This window comes from Orcinus orca, chromosome 6 (assembly GCF_937001465.1).
Source record: "Orcinus orca chromosome 6, mOrcOrc1.1, whole genome shotgun sequence".
Taxonomy (NCBI): domain Eukaryota; kingdom Metazoa; phylum Chordata; class Mammalia; order Artiodactyla; family Delphinidae; genus Orcinus; species Orcinus orca.
Window position 1 is genome coordinate 115,884,008 of NC_064564.1, and position 26,714 is coordinate 115,910,721.

Genomic DNA, 26,714 nt, shown 5'->3' on the forward strand with positions numbered 1-26,714 from the left:
GATTTCACCTGGTGACCTGTGCACCCCTCAGTCCAGCCACGCCGTGACTGGGCCCACGCCAGCAACAGACTTGACCGCTCGTGAGGGCGGAGGCTTTTTCAGAAGGCGCAGCCCCACGGGGAGGCGTGTGTGTGTTGAGTTCTCACCGAAGGCGTCTGGGGCGAGTCAGTGAAAGAGGTTTCGGAAGGAAGGCAGACAGTGTTCCCATGAAAGCTGCTCTCCTGAGAAGATGAAAGAGGCCCGTCCAGGGTGCTGGGAGGCGGACTGGCTACGGTTGGCACCGCTAAGTCAGAGCTCTGAGACTGGTGGACAGGTGGGAAATGTGGAGAGGAAGAGGAGGTAGACGGGAGGAAAGGCTGGATGGAAGCTTGGCTGTGAGGCACGAAATCCTGGGAGTAGGACCTAAACACAGATTTATACTACAGAGTCAGAGTGGAACACAGACACGAACACGAGAGGATGGGAAGAAGAAAACAGACAAAAGAAAAAGTAATTAGATTAACTCAGCTGAGCCGTGACAGGCCGTTCACAGTCATTCTAACCAGGACCACCACTCAGGCCAAACCACCCCCGTGCTCCTCTGGCCCGAGGTCCCCCCACCCTGGCACGGGTCCCTTGAGAAGGGCCTGAAGACTGACCAGTGCTGTCCTCAGTGTCTAAGGGGCAGTGTCTACCCTGTCCTCAGGGGCAGGATGCGGGTACCCCCAAAGGAGAGCAAGCCTCCCCCCACCGTATGGGGGTCCCGTCCTCTTTGTCAGAAAATGAAACCCTCGCAACCCCATCTATGCCTCTTGTCCTTCCAGGAACCTGGTGCTAAATTCAGTGCGTGCAGTCAGACACCTGGTCATGTTTACTTATTTTGAGTTTTTTGGTTGAATCTCTCTCATTTTATTCCTTGGAAGTCAAACACTGCAGCCTTTTAAATGTTGTAATCACTTCAAATCCTTTTGGAAGGGAAGGGCATAAGCCTTAAAAAATGGTTGAAAGAACTGTGCTACCAAAATGCTAAAAATTTCTGAATTCATCTCCCTTTCTGCCTAAACTTTTTTCTTTCTTTTTGTAACAAATGAAGTGCAATGCCTCTGACGCTACCTTAGAACCGCCAGGCTACGCTCTTTGAGATTCTCATTGTGAGAGAAAAGCCCGAGGTCAGGCTGGGGCGCGACAGCAGATGCCCACAGCTCCTTAGAGCCCGTGAGCGCACTCGGGCCTGGGCTCTGCTGCGGCAGGACAGATGGACGAGCTTTGGGACAAGAATCCCATAGTGTCATCATGTCCTGCAAAGGGTCTGCCGACACCTGCCAAACGTGGAGAAGAGTGAGGCAGGGCCTGAATCTGAAGTCCCTGCCAGGCTCACTCCCACCACAGGTGCTGGAACTTGACAACAGCCCACCCAGCACAAACATGCACACTGCTCACTCAAGTGTCCTTTGCATTTTGGTACAAAATTCAGGATTTCTGAAACCCACGGCCAAGAAGGAGGAAGAAGAAATGAAGTTTTAAACTAGCCAGAGGTCAAAGCCACTCTACCCTTAAGTGTTTTTGCGAAGCTACGTGCTTACAGGTTAACTGGACCGAGAGCTGCTGCCACTCAAGGGACAGGCACAGCCTCCCTCTGTCCCCCTGCTGCCCGCCCTGCCCTCCTAGGCTGTGCGGATCAGCCTAGAGCTCCTCCCCCCTCCTTGGTGAGGCCAAGGCCCTCTCACCCCATGAGCCCCACTGGCTGCTGGTTTATATCAGACCCAGGATACTGCCTGGGAACCGACTCATCTTTACACATTTCATTCCCCATCTAACTTACAAACTCAAGGCCGACCCTTGGACACAGGCAGGTGAATTAGTGGAAGTGCTGTACCGACACCGAAGGCTTAGATTCCTACCAGTTCTGATTCGTCCACATCCCTTCTTTTGAGAGAAGCTGGGGGTGGTGGACCCCTGGCTCGGCTGCTCTCCCCACCGAGGGCTGTGGGGCCTGAGCATCCACGGTGCCCTCCCCCGGCAGGTACCATGCTTCACCTGGCCTCTCAGGGCAGCCATCCAGGCCTGGCCTTGCTGGGGATGGCAGAGGGGTGACGGGTTTGGCTTTGGGGACTCTCCATTTCACCTCTGGAGGATGCTCCGCTCACAGTGAGGCTCTCTCACTGGCTGGCAAGGTGCGCAGAGAAGACCTTGAGTGAAATGCACCAGCCAAGGGATGGAGGGATGGGACGGCCCGGTCCTGGGAGGCCAGCCTGTTTTGGGCAGTGGCTGAGGCCTCTCTCACGCAGGAGCCCGGTCCCCGGGCCTGTGGGATGCTCACTCCCAGCACGCAGGTGCTGCTGTGAGATATGCTAACAGATGCCTCTCCCTCGGCCGTGACTCCGTCTAGTTTACGATTCATGGTCAATGCCGCTACGGTCAGGGTGTCTGAGTCCCCCCAAATTCTTATGTTGAAATCCTAACCCCCAGGGATGATGGGATCTGTGCCACAGAAGAGGCTCCAGGGGGATGCCACGAAAAATCTGTGACCAGGAAGAGGGCCCTCACCTAACCATGCTGGCACCCTGATCTTGGACTTCCAGCCTCCAAAACTGTGAGAAATAGACTTGTTATTATAAGCCATCCAGGCTTTGGTATCTTGCTACAGCAGCCCGAACGAAGTGAGGCAAATGCCAACTCTGGAGTCCCGACACGTCCTCACTGGCGCCCCCTCTTGTCCACGCCCCATGTAAGTGTGTTGAGCACTCAAGTGAGCCCCGCAGTAACCAAGCACCCGCTTACACGCACACGCAGGGCGGGGCCTTTTCTGGGAGGCGGAAGAATTGCCTAGAGGGCACGTTCTCAAGTCACACAGACCTGGGCTTGGGTCCTGGGCTCTCTCTCTGCCTGTGTGACCTTGGGCAGGTGAAGTAAGTTCTCGAGCCTCAGTCACTTCCTCTTTAAAATGGGGATGAAAACAACAGTTCTCCTCTTACAGGGTCTCTGTGTGGATTTACTGAGACGCCCCGTAAGTCCCGCTGTGTGACAAGCCACCAATGTCTGCTAGCCTCTCCTGCCCTCCAAAATACCCTCAGGAACTCCTCTAAAAACAGCCAAGGCATTTAATTAATTAATTCAATACGTATTTACCGAATGAGGGAATACTTAGGAATAGATTCTAATGTTATTAACTAAAGTGCCTAGACTATCACCTGACTCAGCAGAGCATCGACTGCGGGTGTGGACAGTAGTGGACAAGCTTCCCTCGCTGTGCAGGTGCGGGTCCGAAGCGGGGGGGCCACCAAGGGTGCGGACTGCAGGGGAGCGGGCAGCCACCAAGGAAAAGGGAAGGAAGATGCCCGTCTCTCGGACAAAGCGTCCAGGCCGCCCTCCGCAACAAGGCTGCAGCAGCTCTGGTATTCAAGCTATGCAGTCCCGCTGGGACAGGAGCCAAGCCGGAAAATCACCTTCCAGTGGGCGGGGAGACGCGGTCCCTCCGGCGGCCCTGCACACTCATTCCCATACCACGGTCAACAAGCCCGGTCTCCACTGACTCCCCAGAGAAATGTTTCCAGGCCCTTTAAGATCATATTTATTCACACGGGCAGGGAGAAAGCAGGGCTGGCCGCTGAGCAGAAACACCCCTGCACCACAGCCTGGAGATTATCTTAGGGTCTGGCTGGTGCCCGGCTTTGCTGCTGCGCTCCGCGGCAGGGATTTTTATTTATAGCCAGAGTAAGGCTGTTTGGGCCGAGGAGGAGTTATGATGTGAGGGCTGCCTGTCTGGAGACGGCAGATCTCTGCAGAAGATCTAGGATTGCTGGTGCAAGGTGCTGGGGAGGAGAGCAGTCAGAAGGGGGGCGCACCTGGCCTCCACACCAGCCCTGATCACACAATCAAAGCGCCGGCAAGAACCATCTCATGATGATGATGGTGACGATGACGATGACAGCTATTCTTACAGAATGCTTCCTTGCTGGTCAGGTGAGGTGTTAAAGGTTTTACCCGAATCACCTCGTTTACTCCACACGAAGTGCTGCTGTTAGGATCCTTATTACAGGGATGGAGAAACGGGCTACATGGGAAAGCCACGTACCTAGTAACACATGGCTCGGCTCTGCAGAGACGGCGCTGGGGCAGCCATCTCACACTCAGGGAGTGCCCTGGGCACGTGACAGGCCCTAAGCGCACGGTCCCGCAGCGCTGCAGAATCCTGCCGGCTCACTCCACTCGGAGACCTCCTGAGGGGTGACCAGCCTGCAAAAGGCAGTGAGCCACGGCTTGATATAGCAGCCGGGGACGCAGCGAAAAGATCTGCCCTCGTGGGAGACACAGGAGCTAGCACCCCACTCTTTTGAAAACATACACCTGAAAGAACCGCGGAGAGAGTCTTCTGGGTGTAAAGGATGAGGGAGGCTGATGTGATGTGTGGCCAGTCACATGCTAAAAAGCAAAGCCACCCGAAGCCGGCCAGGCACCAGTTTTCAGGGTCACTTCCTTTCCATCATATCCTGGCATGAAAAACGACTAGGGACAGGCCCTGTGTTGTGTTGGCAAGAAAACAGGAAAGCAGATCTTCACATGAAAAATTCTGATTCCTCAATATGACAGACGTTCCATTTCCATTGATTAGCAGAAAGCTGGGGGAGCCAGAGGGGGCAGCCAGCGAGCCAGCAGCTGAGAGCTGGAGCCACAGGCCAGAGGACCTTGACTGGTACAGCTACTCCACGGTGACTTGGGCTGCAAGCTCTGGAGAACGTTCAGCTCTACCGATCATGGGGAAAACGCGCTCATCGGAGTGAATGGACGTATTGTTGCGGGCAAGTGTTTGGAAGTATAGAGAATTCCAGAGATCAATCATTACTGTATCCTCTTGGCTCAAACAAGGCTTATGACTTCAGTGTTTTTGGACGCTACTTAGCAAAACAGATAAGCTACTGGTCAGCTTGTTTGGGGGCTTAAATTTTTATCCATCATTTGTGAGAAAACATATTCATGGGAAGGTGCTTTTCTAGGGTGGTGTGGGCTTCCTTCCCCTATGGAGAGCCAGTGGGAACCACAGCCCAGGGCCAGTCCTGGGCTCTGAGGATGCTTCTTTCAACCAGGGCCTGCGAGTGTTGACACGATATGGGTGTCAGTTATTTCTCTTGGAAGGAAGTAAAGCTTTTAGCCGCTGCAAAACACACATGTCCATGATTTCCTGGGGAGGAATCTCCTGGAAAGAACCACATCAGATTTGGTTCTTAGATGGGACGTGATCACTCCTAGGTCACCAGGAAGGATTCTTGATAACGGTCCTTGTCACTCCATGTGGCAAACTGGCTGGAAGACTGCTCGTCTTCTCTCTCCTTCCTGGTCCTAGTTAATTACGTGTTTATGAAAGTCATCCTTTGGGTCTATCCTAGGTCCAGAGGGAACTTCCATCTTTGATGCACTTGTTAATTTATAACAACTACATGTTAGATAATGTCCAAAGATGAGTTTCCGAAGCCAAGAGGCAGATTCTAAGGCCAAGGCCACAACCTTCTGCACTTGCGATTTCTCTGCTCAAGGCGAGGACAGACACTGTTGTTGGTCCCATCATGTGAACAATGAGACAGCGCTCAGCTCACCCAAGAAAGGCAACATCAGCTTCATGCTGGATTCAAAAAATACCTTCTCTCTTTTTGAATAAAATTCTTGGTGGAGTCTATGTTTTAAACTCATTTCAAAATTCTAATCTGTAATTTTATAACAAAGGATTTAAAAGAACAAAAATGTTTTGCTCAGGAGAATTTTAGGACAGATGTAAGTAGAAATTTACTGTTTCTTCTCATGTTCCATATTTTTGCAAGCTGAATCACAAGACCTTCCTCGAAAGCACTACGCTTTCGGCCCACGGTTTCGTGGCTAAGTACATTCTTGTGAGGACCTCCAATACGTTTCAGGATGCTCTGCATATTCATTAAATATTAACCTTAATAACATCAACTCTCCATAAGAAAATTTAGTAGAGATTCCAAAATGGACTGAACTTAGTTCTAGAAATCTGACTCAACTACTTTGTACTCAGTTTGGATTTAAACAGCACGACAAGGGCTCTAATTTATACTTATCTTTAGCACTATTTAGAGCCTGTAGCTACACTCTGTGTCAGAACACAAAGGACAAAAGCACGCCTCTCAACGTCCAGCCCGTGCACGGGCTTTTCTTTCTACTCAGCCTCATCGGGTCTCAATGCTTACTGGCCATTAAGCAATTCATAAATGTCAACTTGACACTGTATTTCACAGGGTGGGAATCTGGATTCTAACCTTAGCTCTGACTTAAAACTCTGATCAAATGGTTCAGTTTCTCTATTCTGGTGCCTCCATCTCCAGAACAGGGGTAAACATTCCATCACAAAGCAGGAAGGAAGGGCCTTTGACAAGTCGACAAGCAGCTTGAAAACATGAATGTAAAGGCAACTGTCAGTGTAGGAACAGCACCCTTTGGGTTCACATCACACAGGACCTTCACGAGGACCAGGGGCTCCTTTTGGTACCCGACCAGTCGACTGTCACGGACTGAGTCAGACGTACACGTGCAGTGAGGGGCTGCAGGGAAGTTCCTGTGTGTGAAGCAGCCTGCGGGCGCTGACCATCCACAATGCCGTGAGCGCCAACAACAGAGTCTGGGAGCCTTCAGAAGGAGGGGCAGAAACAGCTGGGTGGAGTGGCTGCTGCTGCGAGCCCCTGGGGCAAGGATCCCCAAGCCCCGGTCCTGCTTCTGGGCTACGACCAGTCCCGCCTCCTCGCTCGGCCCTTGCTGTCCACAGCAGGTGCGCTAGGCTCACTCCTGGACTCAGGCGGTGACCATCTCCTCCAGGGTGGGGGCTCGGCACAGAGCCGGGCTTCTCCGCTCCCCTGTGGGCAGCAGAAACCTGGTGGGTGCTTGGCTGCCTGTGCCTCCTGCCTCAAAGCTGTGTCTAGGCTCGGAGGGGCAGTGAACTCGGGCGTCACACTTCGGGGAAGCGATGGCCACACAAGCACCCCGGCTCGTTGAGGAAGGGCGGAAAAGCACAGGGTGAACTTCCCGGAGAAGCCAAATCATATTTCAAGGGCCCAGCAGACAAGAAGTGCCTGTGAGTCTCTCGGGCCAGAGAGCCAGCAGCCAGGGCCTCCTGGGTCAGCAGAGAAGGAAAAAGAGGAAGAAAGAGGGTTCTCGGCCACAGCCTGGGATCAGTGCCTCTGATTCGTGGGAACGGAGAGCCTCTCCCGTGATGAGTCCGCTCAGGTTGTTCTGATGAAATGCTCGGAAGCAGGGAAAGACGGCCGGGATGGTGGGGTGGGGGAGAGCTGGACGCCTCCCTGTCACCGCTCCTAGTCAGGTCAGCGTCACAGAGCACCTGCGACTTGCTGCTGGGCCCTGACCCAGGTACAAAGTCCAAGAACATAAAAAGCCCAATCCCTACTTGCAGAGAAAGAGAGCCTGAGCCCTGCAGAAGAAAGAAAAACCACCCAACGCGGCAGCACTGTGTTAATTCCTCCCTTTTTACTGATGCCGGCGGGCATCTTGCACTACGTTATGCTCTTTATGTGTGTTTTCCCTTTAATCCTCCTGACAACTTCACGCCCCCAGTGACAGAGGAGGAAGCGGAGCTGGGGTGGCACGCTCAGGTCCATGCAGCAAGTAAGGACAAAGCCTGGTGGGGAAGGGACTGGGGGAGTGGGAAAGGGCCGGGACAGAGGAGAGAAGCCCAGGGGTGGGGTGGGAGGGGGGCAGGAGAAAGCGGAGGGAAGGCGGGGCCCGGGACAGGTGGGCGGCCTGGCCCTGCGGGGACGGGGTGACACTTTGGTCTGCCTGTGCTGCTTTGCGGGGAAGGAGGGCGGCCGGCTGTGGCGGCAAGGCTGGAAAGGAGGCCACGGTGGCCACACCGGGGGCGGCGATGGGGTGGAGAGAAGGACCAGCGTGGGGTGGGCAACGGGACGGGCCACAGGGCTTGGTGACTGGGTGTGCACGTGTCCCGTGAAAACGAGGCGCGTACGTGGGGCTGGGGGGACACGATGAGCTCAGTTCTCACCTGGTCAACTCAGTGGATGGGGGAACACGCACAGAAATCACCGGGACGGGGGGCCGAGGGCTTTGGCCCATCCCGCGAGGCAGGCGTATGGCGGGGGTGGATCCCTAATCCCAGGGGGCCCAGAGTCTAGCGAGGAGACACCAGCACCTGCCCACTACGCTCCGTGGTGAGGCCCCCCAAAATGGGGCAGAGCCTGAGAGTCCATGGCTTCCGGGCACCTGAGTGGCCCCCGGGTTGCCTGGGCCGCAGCGAGCCGCAGAGGCACCCGCAGAGACTCTCTGGCGGGCGGCATCATGGCCCTGGCTTGCCCGATGCTGATGGCACCGGGGCTGCTCTCCAGGAAAGCCCACAGAGTCGGGCAGGCCGACGGCACAACGGCCCCCAGGAGAGGTCAGCTCGGGGACACACCTGCCCGTCCCTGGGCCCCAGTGCTGCCCACAGACACGCCCTCTTCTCTCAGAGTGAGTTCTCTCTAAGCAGGGCAGGAAGCCATAAGGAGAAGGTGGCAGCAGGAAGAAACAAGAGGCAGGCACGGGAGGCAGGAACACATTTTTCCCAGCAGGAGGGCACACGCTGTGCTGTGACGTGCTGAGCGGCCGGCCCACTCGTGACTCCGGCCCACAATCCCTTTCTCACCCGGCTCCGTCGTCTCTTCTTTCCCGCCTCCTCCCCCTTCCCCGTCTGGCCTCCAGACCTGTCAGAGTGCCCCGGTCTCCGGGATGCCTGTGACGGGAGGTCGAGGAGGGGGCCGGACAGAGCGAGTCTCCCCCGGCTGGGCCCTGAAGGACACGCGTGCTGCGGCACGAGAGCCTGCGCCCAGCCCTCAGAGAGTCACTGTCAGCAGCTCCACACATCTCCCCCCTTTAAACTGAAGTCCTCAACATGACACACCCTTGACTCTGTTACCCGAAAGATTTTTAAAAACAGATGACAGTTATTACGGGTATTTCCGAAGTTCTTCTTAAAACCTGGGTCTTCTAGTAGTTTTACTTCTCCAGAATCATTTCGGAAGCCAAGATGGTAAAGAAAGTATTTCAGCAGATTCCTAGCATCCAGATAGATCTCTTGGTGATAGTAAATATCGGTTGGCAAAGAAAGGATGTACCAGAAAATAGTTCAGGAGACGGCGGAGCTTTCTAATGTCGCCGTTGCAATACCTGGAGGGCACTGGCAACCCCAACGGTTACTGACAGACTCTCAGTAACACCTTGGTCAAAGGTAAGGTGAATATGGACCCAACCCAAAACTTTCAAGATTGGCACCACTAGGGTTCAGAATGACAGAAAACGTAAGCCAGAGGAGGGAGATGGTGAGGAGACGGCACGTGGGACTTCAGGGTGAGGGGGGGAAGGGCTGGTGCTGGAGGGACGAGAAGCGGGTGGAGGTGGAAGGCGGGCAGCCAGCACGGGCTGGGCCGCAGTGAGAACAGGGCAGGCAGCCCAGGGGGTACAAGTGATGGAGGAGAATCCAGGGACAGGAGCAGACGCCAGCACCACGTCTGAGAGCTGTTTCTAGGAGGGCCCGCCACTCAAACCCTTACCAGTGTCACCGAGGGGCAGGCCCATTGCAAGGCCCAGCACAGTCAGAACAGGAACGAGGGCGTCGGCCTCCCAGCCCGGGGGAGGCTGCGCCTAGCTCTCCGCGTCATTCTGGTCTCACGGTCACTCATCGTTTCCCTGAACGCCTTCTCCTATCAAACTGGTCTTAATACCCTGGACACCACACGTCAGTCCGGCTGCGTGTCTCCTAGGATCACAGCGCGTGGCGGGAAGGACAGGGAGTCTGTGGACGGGGGGGCTAAGCAGACCCAGCTGGAGACCGCGAAGAGGAGGGTGGGCGCCAGGCAGGAACGGGAGCAGGAACGTGTCTGGCACACAAGTGGGGAAAGAGCTCAAGACTGGCCTGAGACCCGGAGGGCCGCACCCACAAGGCAGCTCGGGGAGCAGCTGGTCTGGGGTAAGGGGCAGGACACGTGGAAGGGCTGGCTACTGTCACTACCCTCCAGCCCACTCACCCAGGACCTCAGTCCTGCGTGCTTATACTTGAGACAATCTTCCTTCCAGAATGTATGCCAGGCCTTCCCGGCCTCATCTTCAGGCAGGGCCCTCGGTGTGGAACAACTTTGACTAGACTTCCCTGACCTTTATCTCCCTGAAATCCTAACTGTCCTTCACACCACCACTCAAGCGCCCCTTCCCCACGAAGCGCCGCCTGGCACTGTCCTGGCTCCACAGACCATCTGCGACTCTCACGCTGTTACTCACACTCTGCCCGGGCTGGAGTCTCTTTTATGCCCAACTTATTCTGCCTACTCAATTGCAAGGGCTTCTCAAGGATGACGGGGACATCCTACTCGCTCTGGATCCTTCTTGCTGCCTGACCCGCACTAGGAGAGGCTCTGTGCTTATTGAATTAAACTTATCCTGGGATCCTGGGAAGAGGGAACAAGAATGCTTTTTCAGCACCTACTTCATTTTACATTGAACAATGCAGGTGTACTGCTCTACAATTCCCTTGGCAAGGTTTTCGATCTTCCTGTTACACGGCAGAAGTAACAGGTCACTGGACCAAGAACTGTGTGCGGTGTCTTCAGATCTGGCACCTGCTGTATTCCTATGAGGCGGCCCTTGGGAATTCCATGCTGGACTGACGACACAGGCCCAGGGACATTCGGGAATAAAGGGCTGCTCTGAGAGCATGTCAAAGCCCTTCTGTCTGGGGCTCATCTTAGAACGTAGCAGAGAATATGCGAAGAATACGCTGGTATTACACTAAATCATTTCTCCGGGGTTTCAGCATTTCAAATGTCAAGTGTTGCATACATTTAGGCCATTACTAACAGCTCTTGAGGCCTGGAGGGACTTTCCTTTAAGTGAAATAAAGCACCTTTCTTAGCTCACTCCCCTCAGGCTCCTTTGTGGAGCTGCCGCTGAGAACACAACATTTCTGCTGCAAGATGCCATAAGACTCCCCTACGTGCCAGGGCTGAAAACCATGACGTACTCATACCCAAACTTAATTAAAATGCCCTCAAATTTTCTTTAATTCCGTAGTAAACAGTCCAATGCATTGACAGTCTTCTACCCCAAACTACTCAAAAGGGATATTGTAGACACCCTTAGGAAAACTCACACTTACTTTCTGTTCACAGAGGGGGGGGAAACTGTCAAGAGCTGGGATTGTCTACAAGCCAAGTTTAGCAAGATTTGTGAAAGGAGCTTGCCAGAGGTGCGTGCTGAGGAAACAGAGGGCGTCTGTGCACCAGGGCAGGGCTGGGGGTGGGGCGAGTGGTGTTTAGCCTTTCTACAGCACGTATGGTTGGTGCCGGCTCTAAAAAGCTAGGCCCTAGCACACTGAAGGGAGGACTGCGCCCCAAGGGCCTCACAACGGGCAGGCGCAGCTTAAACCGGGCGCTGGATGGCTCCCAAATACGGAAACTGGACAAGACCACACTGGGAACCCAAGCTTGGAGAGGTCTCCAAAAGTCACCAGGTCAACCTTGTCATTCATAGAGGGAAAGGGAAGTGCAAGCAGGTTAAGCCACTTGCCCAAGCTCTCCTGTACAGAATCAGAGCAGAGCCAAGACCAGAGTCCAGACCTCTAAGAGAAAGCGCAATAGTAATAAACTTTCTAGGCTTACTGTGTGCCTGCAAGTCTCCTGTGATTTTACTTAATCCTCCCATTCACGAACTGCTATAAGAGGCAAGGAAAAGTACAATCCCAAGGGACAGAAACTGAGGCCTGGGGAGGATAAACCGATTTTAAGTGGAGCCCAAATGTGCCCCCTTGCCAAGTTCTTTCCCCTGACATCCGGAGTTTCATTGGAACAGATTAATTGCGTCAGCACAGCCACACTACTAAGCTGTGTCCTAGGCAATGACAAACAGTTACTGTTGCTTTAAGCCACAAAGTTTTGGGGTGGTATGTTACGTAGCAAGAGTTAGCAAAAGCTAACTGATACAGCTCTCAAACTCAAACTCCGTCATGCTGGGTATAACCTGCTCTCTGGGGCTTTGCTTCCTACGTGAGGACTATTCCTTTTTAAACACAGAACACCACAGGGCTGACCCAAGGCCCAGTGTGAGAATGGAATAAAAAGGCCAAGACATCCCTGCCAGTTTATGCCTGGGTGATGACGTTCCAAGCGTGGCCGCTAATGATCCCCGCCCCACCGGCTCACACAGTCCTTTGGGCCACAGCCAGCCAACCACGCATACCCTTTCCCATCTAGTGCAGGGGCCTGCGGAGAGACAGAGCCGGCGATGGGCAGCAGCACACACGTCGGGAGGCAGGAGCGACAAGGGAAAGATCTCGCTCACCAGTTTCCCAGTAGCGAGCAGCAGGGAGCGACTCACCGAGGGCACAGGTAAGTTGCCGTGCCGGCTGAGAAAGGAGTTAGAGACGGACACACTGATGCCCTGAGTGGCACTGCCGTCCTCGGGAGTGAAGGCCACTTTAGTTTGCTGGACACAGTAGGAGACAGAGGAGAAGGAAGAAGCAGCATAGGAGGCCTGCTGGACAGAGGAAGGAGAGAGAAGACAGGGAAGGAGGGAGAAAAGCAGAGAACAGTCAGGCATGTACACATAAAGGCTAAACAGGCTGCTACCCGACTCTGCTGGGACATTCTGGAGAGGGATGGCTTCCCGGCCCAGCTCAGGGGTTAAGGATGCCTGCCAAAGGTGACCTGGGTGAGTGGGTGCCCTCTTCACTTCTGGGTCCGCTGGAAGTGGCGGTAAGGTGGGAGGAGCCACACAGACTCCTCTGGGTGAGTCCCTGCTCTTCCGCTTATTTCGGGCCCCAGACCCCCCTCTGTGGGGTGGCTGTGCTCCGGCAGAGTGCAGAGGGGGAGCCAGGCTGCCTGGGTTTAATCTGAGCCCCGCCATTCATGACCTGCCTGGCCCTGGGCATTACTCAAAGCTCTCTGTGCCCCAGGTTGTCATCTGTAGGATGTGGGGAACACGGTGCTGGGCGGTATGCACGGAAAGCACTTAGAACCAGCCTCCCTCGGCGCACGCGGGCCAGCAGGTGTAACCAGCACTCTCACTTCTGTCTGGAAAAATGGGGTCACACTTCTTGCGTCTGCCCTGGAGAAGGGATGCCAAGCAGCTGGCACAGGCCATGGCACAAGTGTGCCCAGGCTTCAGTCAGAGCTGGGCGCGGCTCCCAAATCTTCCACTTCTGGCAGTGGGCTTTGAGTCAGTCTCGCCAGCTCTCTCAGCCTCAGTTTACTTAAAATGGGGGTGCCAGGGGCTGTGGGGAGAATCGTGCGACACCATACGAAAGCCCCGGTGCTCACTCAGGGCGGAGGCCCACCTCCCGGGCCCCCGGCAGGCCTCTCCCCAGAGCTGCCCTCACCGCCGCCCTGCCACAGGTGAGGCCGTCTGACAGCTCTCTCACGCGGGCTGGGACTCGCGTGCGCTCCTTAGGGATCTCTCCCCAGTGCTCTGACGCCTATGGGCTACACGGTACAGAGAAGATGCCCAAGGCCGGCCGACAGGCACGCGTGCACTCCGGCAGGAGGGGATGAGAGAACTTCACATTTCAACCTAACTGGCCCAGCTGTCCAACAAACATTTTAGGTCAGAGGTCCCGGGGGCAGGCATTTATATTTCTGTGGTGACAATTTCTTCTTGAAATCCTAGAATCAATTTTCAATTTCTGTTCATATTCGGGCATGTTCAGGTGTCTGTGGGGTGAGCAGGACAGGTGAAAAACTAAGACCCTGAGCACAACTGCTGAAACACAGCTAGCTAGTGGCAGAGCTGCGACCCACGACTCCCAGCCCGAGCCTGGCCTTTCCTCTACTAGACCAGGCTGTCCCCCAAGAGGCTGGCTGTGGCTCTGCGGGGCCAGCCCCAGAGCCCGCTGAGTGTAGGCAGGCTCGGGGATTCCTGGGGCCAGGCATGCTCGAGGCCCGATCACAGCATTGCTGAGGCCCAGACAGTTTCGAGGAGTCACCCAGGGACCTTTGTCGTCCGGTCGGTAGCTGCCTCCCAGAAAAGTCGGGGCAGTACCTCACGTCCCCTCGCAATGGATAAAAGGCAGCCTGGCCAGCCACGCTGGGCCCCTCGCTGGTTAAATCACTACCAGATTGACCAGCGTAAGAGCAAGACAGCACATGCAGCTCTGATAAAGTCGGGTCTCCTCTCCTGGAGAACACGGCTGGATGGGACATTTGGATTCCACACCCTGACCAGAGCCCACTCAGTTAGTAAACTGGTGGCAAAGAGAAAAGGGTTGAGAGGCGCACCCGCCGTGCCCCTCGTCTGGTCCCAGAGCTTCACAGCCTGCCCACGGCTGGACAGCCTGCCTCTGTGCCACCTACACGGAGTCCTTACACAGGAGGGGTTTTTGAAGGACGAACGGTGCGCCATGCCTGAAACACAAAGCGGCTCTGTGCAAAGCCATCCTGCTTCAATAGAGCTGGTTCTCACTGGGCCATCCGCGGCCAGGGCGGGGTGTTAAACCACTGGGCAGAGTGAGGCCCATTATGTAAATCAAGTCCACAGATGGCCCTACACAGACCGTGCCCTGTGCTCTGATTGAGTCCCTCCTTTCTGGGAGGTCTATATTGGAGCCAAAGAAGAGAGAAAAAGGACCGTCAACAGAGAAAGCAAACATTCTGAGTACAAGCCAGCCCCAGCTGCAGGGGCTGCTCTGGAAAAGAAAGGTGCCACCCCCCAGGGTGGGGAGATGGTGCAGCAGGAGACAGGCCGCAGCGAGGGCACGAGAGCACGGCCCAGAGCCCTGGCTCGGAAAGAGAGGTGCCGAAACCTGCCCCAGGACCATCCCAGTTCCTAGAGACCCGTCAGGATGAGAGACTGGTTGCTGGGGGTGGAACAGCGAGGGGCACCTGGGAGGGGCCGCTTACCAGCTGCCGCTGCTTGGGGGGCAGGGCGGGGGGCGGGGCGAGCTCCTGCGGGGCATCCCCGGCGCTGAAAGAGTCGCTGAAGCCATACACCTCCATGAGGAGCTTGTTCTTCTGCTGGTAGATGTGCTCCTTCTGCGGCGTCCGGTAGAACATGGCGGGCTGCGGCTCCGAGTAGTCCTCGAGCAGCTGCATGTAGGCCAGCACTGCGGACACAGGGGGGCACTGGGCTGGAGACCGCCGTGCACAGATCCCCACCCTACCCCCTCACAGCGGCCAGGGTGAGGGCCCGGAGAGCCCACTCTGTACGACACTACCACGCGGACACCCGTGTCAAGGCGATGTGAACCCTGACTCGGCGACCATGGCGTGTCACGGGGGGTCACGGTGGAGGGGGTGACGGGGGGCGGGGGTGGTGGTGGGGAGCCGTGTGTGCGGGGAGGGAGGGCAAGGATCTATGGGAACTCCCTGTACTTTCCGCTCAACGTCCCTGGGAACCTAGAACCGCTCTAGGGAATAGAGTCTGTTTTTAGAAAGGCGTAGGGGGCACTCCACTCCGTGCTGAGAAGCCCTCGGGGCTTTCCAGCCTCCCCAGGGCCGTGGTTGTGGGCCGTGCGCAGGGCTCAGGGCACAGCGGGCGCCCAGTGCACGCTGCCCGCTCCTCTGGCTCTCTCAGTTCCCGGACCATGCTCGGGGCTTTCCACAGCGCTGTTCCAGTTGCTCTTCCCGCAACCCTGCTGCTACGCTGCCAGGCCCGACTCTCTCCCTCCTTTGGGCCTCGGGCTCAGGTTCCCTGACTTCCGTGGAGGCCTCTCACCGCCGGCTCTGCCCCAGCAACCCCTCCTCAGCCCCGCGTTCCCTTCCGTCGGAGGCCTTCCCACTGCGCATCACGAGCTAGCTGGGCTTTTCTCCTTCGTCTGATTTTTCTGAGCACCTACTATGTGTTGGGCCCTGACCCAGGTGCTGGGACTACACAGGGGCCAGCAAAGCGAATCCTTAGCCTGCGTGGTGCTCACACCCTCCCCAGGGAGACAGAAAACAGGCCGAGGTGCAGTATGCGTGTCCCATGGAGGACAGTGAAATGGGGTGGCGATGGGGGTGCTTCTCTAGAATAAGGGTGAGGACGGGTGGAAGAGGCTTCCCGGCCAGGCAGAGGTCCACAGCCAGGACGAGGGTCCGGTTGGCAGAGCACAGCTGGTGAGGGGAGAGGGATGACCCAGGAGGTTGCATGGGGCTGTGTGAACGGGGTAAGGAAGCGGGCTTGATGCTGAGTTGGCGGGAACCCACAGAAGCCCCCCACCCCCACCCCGGGTGTGCCCGGAGCTGCTTCGTCTTGGGAAGACGGTTCTGGGCGGCTGTCTTGCTCAGGTGAAAGGCCGCGGTGGAGGTGGGGGTGGGGGTGAGTGGTTTGGTTCAGGAAGAATCTCCGAAGCAGGTGCAACAGGACTTACTGCCTCTCACTCAAGAGCTGAAGCTGCAGGAGGGCAGGGACCTTGTCCGTCCTGTCCGCTGCTGTATCAGCGGTGCCTAACACATAGCAGGCATCCACACATATTTACAGAATGAACGAATGAAGAGAACGCACGTCCCCCCCGCATCTGTCCCTGCTCAGTGACTTGCTGAACCAGGCTGCAGCCCCGGGGGCGGGTCTTGCAGAGCACCCGCTGGGTAGGCGAGAAATAACAGTCACTAAGCTCAGTTCTCCCCCTCCAAGCCCAGAGGTTCTATGGAACATCCTCTGTACAGAGGGACGAACAGTGAGAAAAGAAGTGCTCACATTGAAACATAAGGATCCTCCTCTCTACAAGCCCTTTAAGAAGCCCTAGCCCCGGTGCTCTGTGACCACCTAGAGGGGTGGGATAGGGAGGGTGGGAGGGAGACGCGAGGAGGAGGGGATATGGGGATACATGCATAGCTGATTCACTTTGTTATAAAGCAGAAATTAACACACCATTGTAAAGCAATTATACTCCAATAAAGATGCTAAAAAAAAAAAAAAGCAGCCCTAGCCCTTGCCACTGCGGCCATCTGTCGCGGAGCCGCGGCCTCACGGTGCAGCTGCCTGCACCTGCGGGGCCCGCACAGCGGGCAGGCTCCCTCACCGGCACTGTGGCGCCACCGACGGAGCCTTTGGCCGCAGGCAGCGGCTCCGCGGCAGGTGTGAAGCCCTCAGCCCTCCCGTGAGGGCATCAGCGTATACTTTATTTCTGACTTTTGGAGGCTAGTGATCCAAGCCCATCTTCTGAGCCAGGCCTTTCTGAAGACTCCAGAGGGTTCTGGGAGAAGTGACAGTCTGGACCTGACAGAGCCGTCATCTGGTGTCCGTAGCTGTGAGGCTGGACTGGAGCAGAAGCCCTTTCTCCAACCCCAGTCTACCTCTGTGGATGGGATCTCGCACTTTCCACTCCCTGTCGCAAAGTCGAGGTCAAGGCAGGCGGAACTGCTCCGCCCTTCCCCTTCTCTAGGTAGCGGAGGAAGCTCCTGGGTGTTAGGGCATCCTCTATACAGACGCGTGTTTGGAGGGAAAGGCACTGTTGCGCCCCTCAATACCTGCGTCAGAAATAAGTACTAACTTATTTACAGAGTTACCGCGCACGAACTAAGAGGGAGGTGAAGGGATGCGAGCACCTGCTAGGTGAAGCCAAAGTTCAGACACTAAGACACCATGGCAAGAACAAGTTTGCAGGGCTTAACTTCGTATTTTCAAATAACCAGAAAGTTGGGCTTAACTGGAGACCTAAACCAGTCAGAAATGAAAGGACAGAGATACTTTGCTGGGGAAGGCAGCTGTGAAGGTAGGGAGATGGTCTTTTTCTTCTCTGTACCTCAATGGGGGTCAAGGTAAACAGGAAATGCCTTTCTCCAAATACGTCTTTCTAGCACCCTTCACTGAAAGAGGGGTTCAAAGTTACCTTCTTTATTTAAAGGAATCAGTAAGACCATCTCAGCTCCAGAAAGCACAGAGTGGAGCTTGGCTGTAAAAGGTGGTTTCCCCCATAAAACCAGTGCTTCTCAAAGAGAAGCGCAGCTTGCAGTCCCCCTGGAACCCCACATCGCCTTTTCGCTAACACTGCACAAGCAATACCACTGGGTTCCAGGGCAAGATGCAAACCATGAAGATGACCCCAAATGCCCACGAATTTCTCCCTAAGGAGCCTGAATGCAACCGCCTCTGCCTGACCCAAACCGAAAGCTTCAGCAAGGCTGCGATCTTTTCAGGAGCGCCATGAACTCCTTGATGCTGAGGTCCTTGTAGAGAGCTGCTAACCAAGCACAGAGAAGCAGCAGCGATGGTCGCCACCTTCTAGAATCAAGGAGGACCAGTCCACTTCAAAGGTAGCCCAGCACAAGGGCCCAGAGACTACAGCCGCTGGCATCACTGGGAAGGCCCAGTGGGCACCTGGGGCTATGGGCAGACAGCGATGAGGAAGCTTGTCTGGCACAAGGGGCTCCCAGGGCCGGGGACCCTCAGAGCAACCCACAGGACGGGGATGCTCTCTGACGCCGAGGCTGCGCGTGCACAAGCTCTGTCCAGCGCTAGCCAAGTATAAAGGTGATGATTATCTCCTCCTTTCCTTCAGAGCAACTCTGTGAGGAGTTTTCTGCGGGGCTGCAGATTGGAACTCTTCAAGGGTCCTCTCGGGAAGTGAAGAGCAGACTTGAGACTAGGACTAAGCCTCAGGGAGCCTCAAGTCAGGGGTCCTTTCACAGGGCACCGAGGAGACCACCAGCTGCGCAGGGGTTCCTACTGTAAGCGGGCACAGGGCTCAGGGAAGTGGGGGGAGGCCTTCCTCCTCAGCCTGGGAGGCAGTGAGCTGAGCTAGGAAAACACTGCTCAGAAACCCACATCTGCCACCCACTTCCTTGCTGATCTGATCTTGGGCAGAGGCTCAGTTCCTTTGAGCTCCAGTTTCTTCAGCTATAAAAAGGGGGCTAATGACACCCGGCCAGCCAGGAGGTTGGTAAGGACGAATACGACAGAGTATGTCAGAGTATGTCAAGGGTGCCACACCGGAAGCGCTCAGTAGATTTTAAAGGTTTGCAGGCACAAGAGCTACAGACATTTACAGATGACATAGAGCCTAGAAATGGATGCCTAAATTAATAGGAAATATTTTCAGCCACAGGAGACTTGAGGCTATTCAAAAGGCAACAACGGACGCCTCCCCCTTTCCTTTTCTTCTCTGCCTGAAGCCAGCTGCCCACACCTGGTCTAAGAGCTCAGAGGGCGAGGCTCCTGGCTCCCCAGCCAGGCGGCACCACAAGTCTGCTGTGGTTTGCACAGATGCAAGCCTGTTCTTGGTCTGGGTCCAGAAGATTCCTAGGAAAGGACAGGCAAGGGTGCGAGCCCTCAAGGGCACGCTGCTCAGTCAGGCCAGGTGGGTGGAGGGGAGAGGCAATGGCTCTTTAGACACCTGTGCGTGTAGACAGGCGCAGAAGGAGACGTTCCTGGCGTTGCCGCCTGCAGCTCCCTCTACTAGCGGCCTGGTTTCTAGTGAGTGAACTTACGTGACAGACGGGAACAACATCATTAGCCCTACAGAGCCAGCTCTCCCTCCAGCTGGGGGACCATACCACCGAGGCCATTATACAAGCTGGGCGACACCCAGTGCGGTAACTAAGGCCAGGTCTCCCCTTCCGAGAATGGGCCGCTCTCGGCAGGGCCAGTCAGACGCTCTCACTTGGGAATTTGGAATGGATACTCAACTTCCAGGTCACAGAAGTCATCTGCCGGATGTTTCCACTGAGGCCAGGGAATCCTGGGGCTGTGGGCTGATGTGGCCACACACATATTGAAACACTGACAGCCAGTCTGCCCAAGGAAGATGAGGCAGAGCCGTGCCGGTGACGTGGGGAGAGGGCGGGGCAGAGAGACAGGCAACACAGAGCAGTCGGGGAGCCAGCAGAAAAGCAAATCCCTGCAGAACTCTACTTAGGACCTTGGAAAATATTCAAAATACAAAAATCCGAAATTTCAGCTCTACCCCTGGGCCCTAATAACATCATATATCAGATCATCTGGTCCAAGAAGTGTCCTCAGCAACTCCAACCAAGCAAATCTCAGATTCCAAGTGGTGACGTGACATTTCAGCGTCTGCAAACAGAACACAGAGCGGTACCAGGGTTCTCTCTAAACAGCCCCCTGCATTTCAGGGAGCCTTAGAAAACCCCTGTGGGTGCGATCAGGGCTATTTTAATTCAAATGTCTGTTCTGCTTTACCCAGAAGCAATGCCGTGATATTTGTTTCTCTCTGTCACCACGTGTTCGGGCCAGAAGGTCAACTGACTGCCATCTACAAGAGGCCAAATACTCTGTGGAGACCAGACCTGAGGTTCTGTCGAGACCAAAAGGAGATGTCAGCTTATCAGGCTTTAAAAATGATCCCCAGTACTGACAACGCAAGGCTCCTGTAAGTGTCCACATACCTGTGGTTCTACCTTTTATGAAATTACGAGGCCACTGGTTTGATTCTGATCTAATGTTTCAATAAAACACCATTATAGGTTACAAAAGGTGCTTCCCGACAATAGCTCAACAAAAGCTTACTGTGTTTGTTTTTCTTCTCTGGTAGAGGAGGAGGTTTTTCTGGGTCACCCGTTGATTCAGGAACAGTGAAATCACCCACAAATTCAACAGAGGCTGAGGAACCTCCTTGCTGAAAGGGAAGAATAGCAGCAAAGGGCGTGAAGGGGACGGACTGGACCGAGGCTGGGTTCTGCAGGTCCTCCTCGGAGATGTTGTCGTACTGCGAGGGATGCCGCTCGTAGGACGCCCTGCAGCCAGAGCTGTCCCCCGTCTGGGAGGCCGCGCTCCTGCGCTTCTTCTCGGGAAGAGCAGGCGGCACATCCATCTGCTGCCCTGGGGCCGAGGGCCCCTCTGGCTGGGGACAGCTGCCCTGAGGCAACTGGAAAGGATGGCCGAGAAACGGAGACCCAGACTCCCCCAAGGACTCTGGCAACGGGCTGAGGTTACAGGCCACTTGCTGAGGTATCTGGTCTGCGTTAGAGAGGTCTTGCTGGAGGAATTCGTAGTCAGGGTCGTAATGATCTGCGTTCACAACAGGAGAAACATACTGTGAGCCACCAGCCCCCACAGAAAGAAAAGCTCCCACGCTTCTTCCCTGACCCAGCGAGGCTCATTAGAGTGACCAAAACACATCTCCCATCTCATCCGCAAAGACTCTCACTTTACTTTATATTTTTCATTTTTCTCCTGCTTATAAAAGTAAAACCAGATGGGAATTTGACTGTTTGCTATCCAATTCTTTGTACTTTCCTGGATTTTTTTTTTTTTTAACATCTTTATTGGGGTATTTCCTGGATTTTTAAAAGTTTCTTACTTAAAAAAAGAAAAATGCATGACCACTGTAGAAAAGGTGGCCAAAAAACCCTATTGAGAAAATAAAAATCACCCACAATCCCATAATCTAACTATAATCTCTGCTTACCACTGGATATATTTCCTTAAAAGTCTTTTTTCCCTTGGATTTTTTTTCCTTTTTAAACTCTGAGAAAACACTATATAAGTGGTCTTGGATTTTGTCCGCTGATCACTATATCATAATTGGTTTTTAATACAGCTATGTATTATTCCACCAAATGGATGTATCATAAGTCTCCTGATTTCCTATCACTGAGTAGTAGATTCTTTCCAGTTTATCATCATTACTCTTAATAATGCTGAGATTAATGTCTCTGGACAGAAATCTTGCCATAAATCTCTGATTATGTTCTTAAGATAAACTCTCAGAAGTGAAGTATCTAGTTCGCGGGACATGGACAGCTCAGTGCTCTGTAGGCCTCCTGCCAAACTGCACGCCAGACCCTCACTGGGCCCCACCGCCCGAGGCCAGCTCCCTTGCCTTCGCCCTCCGTCAGAAGTGGGCAGGAGCTCTGAGCACAGAGGGCTCTGAATTCTGGCAAAGGGAGTCAAATGACACACTGACAGACTAACTGAAGTAACAGCTACCATTTCAGTATCTCCCATGGGGTTTCACACTGCTACTCCATTTAAACTTTCAACCCCCTTCAGAGGCAGACACTGGTATCCTCATTTTGCAGATGAGGAAACTGAGGCTCGGATTTTGAGTGACTTGGCCAAGGTCAACAGAGCCAATGACTGGCATCACTGTCTGAGCCCAAAACAGCCCCGGAGAGACGATGAGCCAGCAGTGGTGGCCGCGATGCCGGCAGCTCACCTAGAGTCTCACAGCTTGTGTTCCGGGAGCACCGCCCGCTGTCCCTGTCCAGAGACGACAGCTGCTCGTCCGACTTGCTGAGCTTGCCTATGCTGCTGCAGGGGGACAGGCGGGGCGACTCGCCGCCATATGAGTGGCTGCCGCCCGACAGTCGTCTCTGTGCGTAACAGTCCACGTCAAAATCCTCCCGGCAAAAAACGAAAACAAACCAAGTCACTCCTGGGAAATGGTGGCAGAGACCAGGGGAGGGAGCCGGTACGTTTACTCGGAGAAGGAGATACTGGCAGGCTCAGCAACCTGCTGGAAAGGCCCGTCTTTGCTGTAGGCTGTGAATGCCACTTCTGCGCCTCCTGAGAAAGAGGGCCTGTGCCAGCGCTCAGAGCTCAGTGCGAGGGAGGCCCTGGGGCCGGTCTCGGCCTCCCCACCCCGTGAGGGAACTTCCACCCCAGTGCGGAGAGCTCCTCCTGACCAACGCCAGGGACTGAAGACCACTGGGTTTCTCTCAGCTTCAGGAACCAAATCCCCAGACCTGAAGCCTTCCTCTGCCTTTCTAGATGGAGCTAATTACCTGCCTATTAATTCCAACAGGCAAACTGGAGCCACTGGTGGCTCGACTCATGGGGGCCACGACGGCCACTCGGGTAGGGGATGGAGCCGACTGTCTCTTCTTCGGTGGCAATGCTGGTGGAGGACTGAAACAGAGCAAGGAACCCTATCAAACCAGACACCCCACAAAATGCTTTAAACAGATACTGGGGTATGGGAGGTGGGTTCTTTCATTATCAGACACTTCACACCTGCTTTTCACACTTTCAACTCCCATCCCATCAGTGCCAAAAAACTAGTATCCAAAGTTCTTGCTTTTCTTTTCGTAACAAATGGTACCAGTTTTTGCTTGGTTAAGGCTAAAAGGCAAGCGGTTGGGAGTTCTCAGGGTGCGGGGCAAGGGAGGGCGCTGGGCCAGGCTCAAGTCCTCTGGAGACGCCCCTCCAGAGGAAGGTCAAACCGCCAAGGTGCCTAAAGAGCAGGTTCTGACCCTAATGGCAACGTCTTCTTTTTGGCTCATCCTACCCATCCATTCATGAAATTATGACATAAATAGAGGAGGGTGCTAGAAAAACAGAAAATTACCTATTATCAACCACACGAATGCCAGGTAAGGGGGGTTTGGGGGGCGCGACCTCTTCATCCGTGGAATCTGGGAGCCCCTCGGACGACTGCGACAGGCCGGTCGTCTTGTTTAGAATCTCCATCTCTCGATCTGTCAAGGGGAGCTCAGACTGGCTGGAGAGTTGAAGAGAACTCGGGGTTACAGAAGGCCACAGAGAAGGTCCTGAGAGCATGAGGATGTGACCAGGGCAGGGAAGTCATGGGGGGACAGGGACGGAGGTGCCCTGGACACAGAGCTGACACTGTGCCCTGGGCTCCAAGGCAGAGATGGGGTTTCAAGTCTGGTTCGATCACCCACAAACAGCAGAAGCTTGGCCAAGTCCCCCTGCCTCTGCACCTCAGTTTCCTCATCTGTAAGAGGAATCTCTGGACTAGATGATGTTCTAAAATGCTCCAAGTATAGGTTTTATATTTTTACTAGGGGCTTGTAGTAGAAATTATTGCAAGGCCCTATAACTGTCCACATTACCCTCAGTTTCCTTTCTTGATAAAGTTAAATGCTCTCAAGTCAAACCCCTAAAACCCAACCCTTCAAAGTTCTTTCTAATTATGGGAGGAAGCTGGTCAAGAAAAGTATAGGTGGGTTTTGACATCACACACCATCCTTAGAAAAGGTCACGCTATTAACCTGGAGACCAGGCAATTCTTCAGAACGGGTGTGAGCTACACACACTTTAAAGTAATGCAGGCTCTTACCCAGAATTCACTGAGAAGGGAATGTGGGCCTCACAGGGCCTGCCTGATGTGGGCTCCGGACCTGGCTCCCCTTCTTTCTCAAGTGTAGATCAACCGTGACCCCAGATATTGGAGGGTCTGGTCAGCACTCACCCGTCTGGTTTGCAGGCTGGGGAACTGGGTTTCACTGGGCTTGTTGGAGACGGATGCCCCTGCTTCTCGATGGTAAGTCTGACAAGCTCCTACATCCCACACAAGAGAAAAGCAGTGAGACACGAGGAAGGTTCCTCACCGTGAATGTTCCCAACCAGGTGGGTCAGCTGTCTGTCCTCCACTGCCCACAGATTCCTCACTCACCATAAGTGCGAGTATGATTTGACTTAGGTAATCTGCCTGGCTTCCCAAAACGTCTCCTACCCTCCAAAAATACCTGCACAGCACATCGAAAGCTTCAAGTGCATAAAGGCACTTCCTTTTGGAAGGGGGAAATGACAAGCCCCACTGTCTCAGAATGACTAAGTTCATCACACAGACCAAACTCCTGGCAGAACAACTGCCAGTCGGTTTGTGGAGGAAGAACTACTACCCTTTAGTTCTCTGAAGCCATTATACGATGTGCAGGACGCTGCTTACTAACAATCAAACCTCTGGTCTTGGGGAAGGTGGTTTCCCAGGGTGAGCTGGCCATGGGTGTGGCAGCAGCTGGTATCCTGAAATGACTGGTGGAAATCTTTGTCGATGGACAGAAAGTTTAGGGCATATTACCCAGCAGAGAAATGACTTTAGAAAATATTTTTTTAAATAGGAAAAAAAAAGGTGATTAGGGCCTACTTGGTTTTTTCAACTAGAATGCATCTTCCTCCAATGTGATGAGTTTTGGTGATTGCATACACCATATGAGAATCACTCAAAACTACAGAACGTTCCCACCACCCTCTCCAGTCAACCTGCCCCATCGCAACCACTTTTTCACTTCTGTTTCTTGGATCACTTCTGCCTAGAACTTGAAATAAGTGGAACCATACAGTATGTACTCTTTGGTGTCCATCTTCTTTTTCTGAACAGCTTTAGGCCATAAAATTCAGCTTTTTTTTTTTTTTTTTTCCTGTACGCGGGCCTCTCACTGTTGTGGCCTCTCACGCTGTGAAGCACAGGCTCCGGACGCACAGGCTCAGCGGCCATGGCTCACGGGCCCAGCCGCTCCGCGGCATGTGGGATCCTCCCGGACCGGGGCACGAACCCGCGTCCCCTGCATCGGCAGGCGGACTCTCAACCACTGCGCCACCAGGGAAGCCCAAAATTCAGCCATTTAAAGTGTGCAATGCAATGGTTTTTAGTCTGTTCACAGTGTTGTGCAACCATCAACACAATCCATTTTAGGACTCATTATTACTTCCAAAACAAACTCCGGACCTTTCCGTGGTCCCTCCTCATGTCTCCCCAGCCCTCCCGGACCCACAACTACTAATCCACTCTCTATCTCTATTCGTCGATCCTCTTTTGCTCAGTGTAGACACCCACGTCTCTGTGTGCATGAGTAGTGTGTTCCTTGATGTTGCTGAGTTGTATTCCAGTATATGGATAAACCCACAATCTCTTCATTCATTGCCCTGTTGATACACACCTGGGTAGGACCTACCTGTGTCACATGAGAAGTTCAGGCTTTCAGCATGAACATCTATTTCTAAAGTTACAGAGGAGGCAGCAATGGAAGAAGGTGGGTAATACAGCAGTGTGCCCCCAAATCAGACTGCAAAGCCTCTCCCAACTCAAAACACCCCACACAGGAATCCCGACAAGTGTGGTAAGGCAAAGAGTTACTATGATGGATGGAAGTAATGCTTTGGATAGCTTATCTAAAAGATGACTTGTCAGTATACATAAAAAGCTTTAAATATTTGCATATGTTTTATAGTAATTTAGCCCAAGGAAAATGACACGGATGTGTACAAAAATTAAGCCACAAAGAACGTTCACTGCAGCATTCCGTGTAACAGGTAATCAGACGACTCAATATTCCATAATTAAATATTCAATACTAGGTACTGATTACATAAATTAAGATAGACTTAAACAATGGACCATTATATTACCATTAAAAAAACTCACAAGAGGGCTTCCCTGGTGGCGCAGTGGTTGAGAGTCCGCTTGCTGATGCAGGGGACACGGGTTCGTGCCCCGGTCCGGGAAGATCCCACATGCTGTGGAGCGGCTGGGGCCGGTGGCTGTGAGCTGTGGCCGTTAAGCCTGCGCGTCCGGAGCCTGTGCTCCGCCACGGGAGAGGCCACAACAGTGAGAGGCCCACACATGGCAAAAAAACAAAACAAAACAAAACCTCACAAGAATATATGATAGCGTGGAAAGACAATACAATGTTAAGTGGAAAAACAGCCCAGACGGTACACTGGTGTATACACAGTATGTTTTGGAAACAAAACAAAACCAAGAACACACGTATAGGAAAAAATATGGCTATGAAACACCCCTTATTTTCTTGTTTTTGCTTCTCTGCTTTTTCTTACTTTGCTACAATGAACATGTATTACTTCTGAAATACGAATTAAAAGAAAAATAAGGCATACTCCATATAATCAGAATCAGTGTCACCCCACTCTGTAATAGTTTCGATGCCTATTCCTGGAGAAACGTGGAGGGTTGAGATCGCCAAGAATCAAGTACTGGAAGAAGAAAGGAGAAGGTTGGCATTTTCCTGTTATCACCATCTAGGAGTTAAACATAATCTCACAAATATTTAAGGAACAGCTAACTAGCTGGTGATTACAGACAAGGTGGAGAGACAAGA

At 53.8% G+C, this 26,714-nt stretch overlaps 1 protein-coding gene across 9 annotated transcripts in view; it reads right to left on the reverse strand.

Annotated features, from left to right (window-relative positions):
* RAPGEF1 (Rap guanine nucleotide exchange factor 1) overlaps window positions 1–26,714 on the reverse strand; it is a 139,185-nt gene that overhangs the window by 22,066 nt on the left and 90,405 nt on the right. For 4 of the 9 annotated variants that reach the window (XM_049711415.1, XM_049711412.1, XM_049711410.1 and 1 more), the window contains 8 exons: window positions 24,065–24,153; window positions 23,198–23,350; window positions 22,635–22,758; window positions 22,067–22,250; window positions 20,416–20,916; window positions 14,871–15,073; window positions 12,355–12,513; window positions 147–419 (listed from right to left, as the gene is read on the reverse strand). In XM_049711415.1, the coding sequence (XP_049567372.1) occupies window positions 147–419; window positions 12,355–12,513; window positions 14,871–15,073; window positions 20,416–20,916; window positions 22,067–22,250; window positions 22,635–22,758; window positions 23,198–23,350; window positions 24,065–24,153 (1,686 nt within the window). The remainder of the gene's footprint in view (window positions 1–146; window positions 420–12,354; window positions 12,514–14,870; window positions 15,074–20,415; window positions 20,917–22,066; window positions 22,251–22,634; window positions 22,759–23,197; window positions 23,351–24,064; window positions 24,154–26,714) is intronic. The other 5 variants (XM_049711419.1, XM_049711418.1, XM_049711417.1 and 2 more) reach the window with 2 other exon arrangements.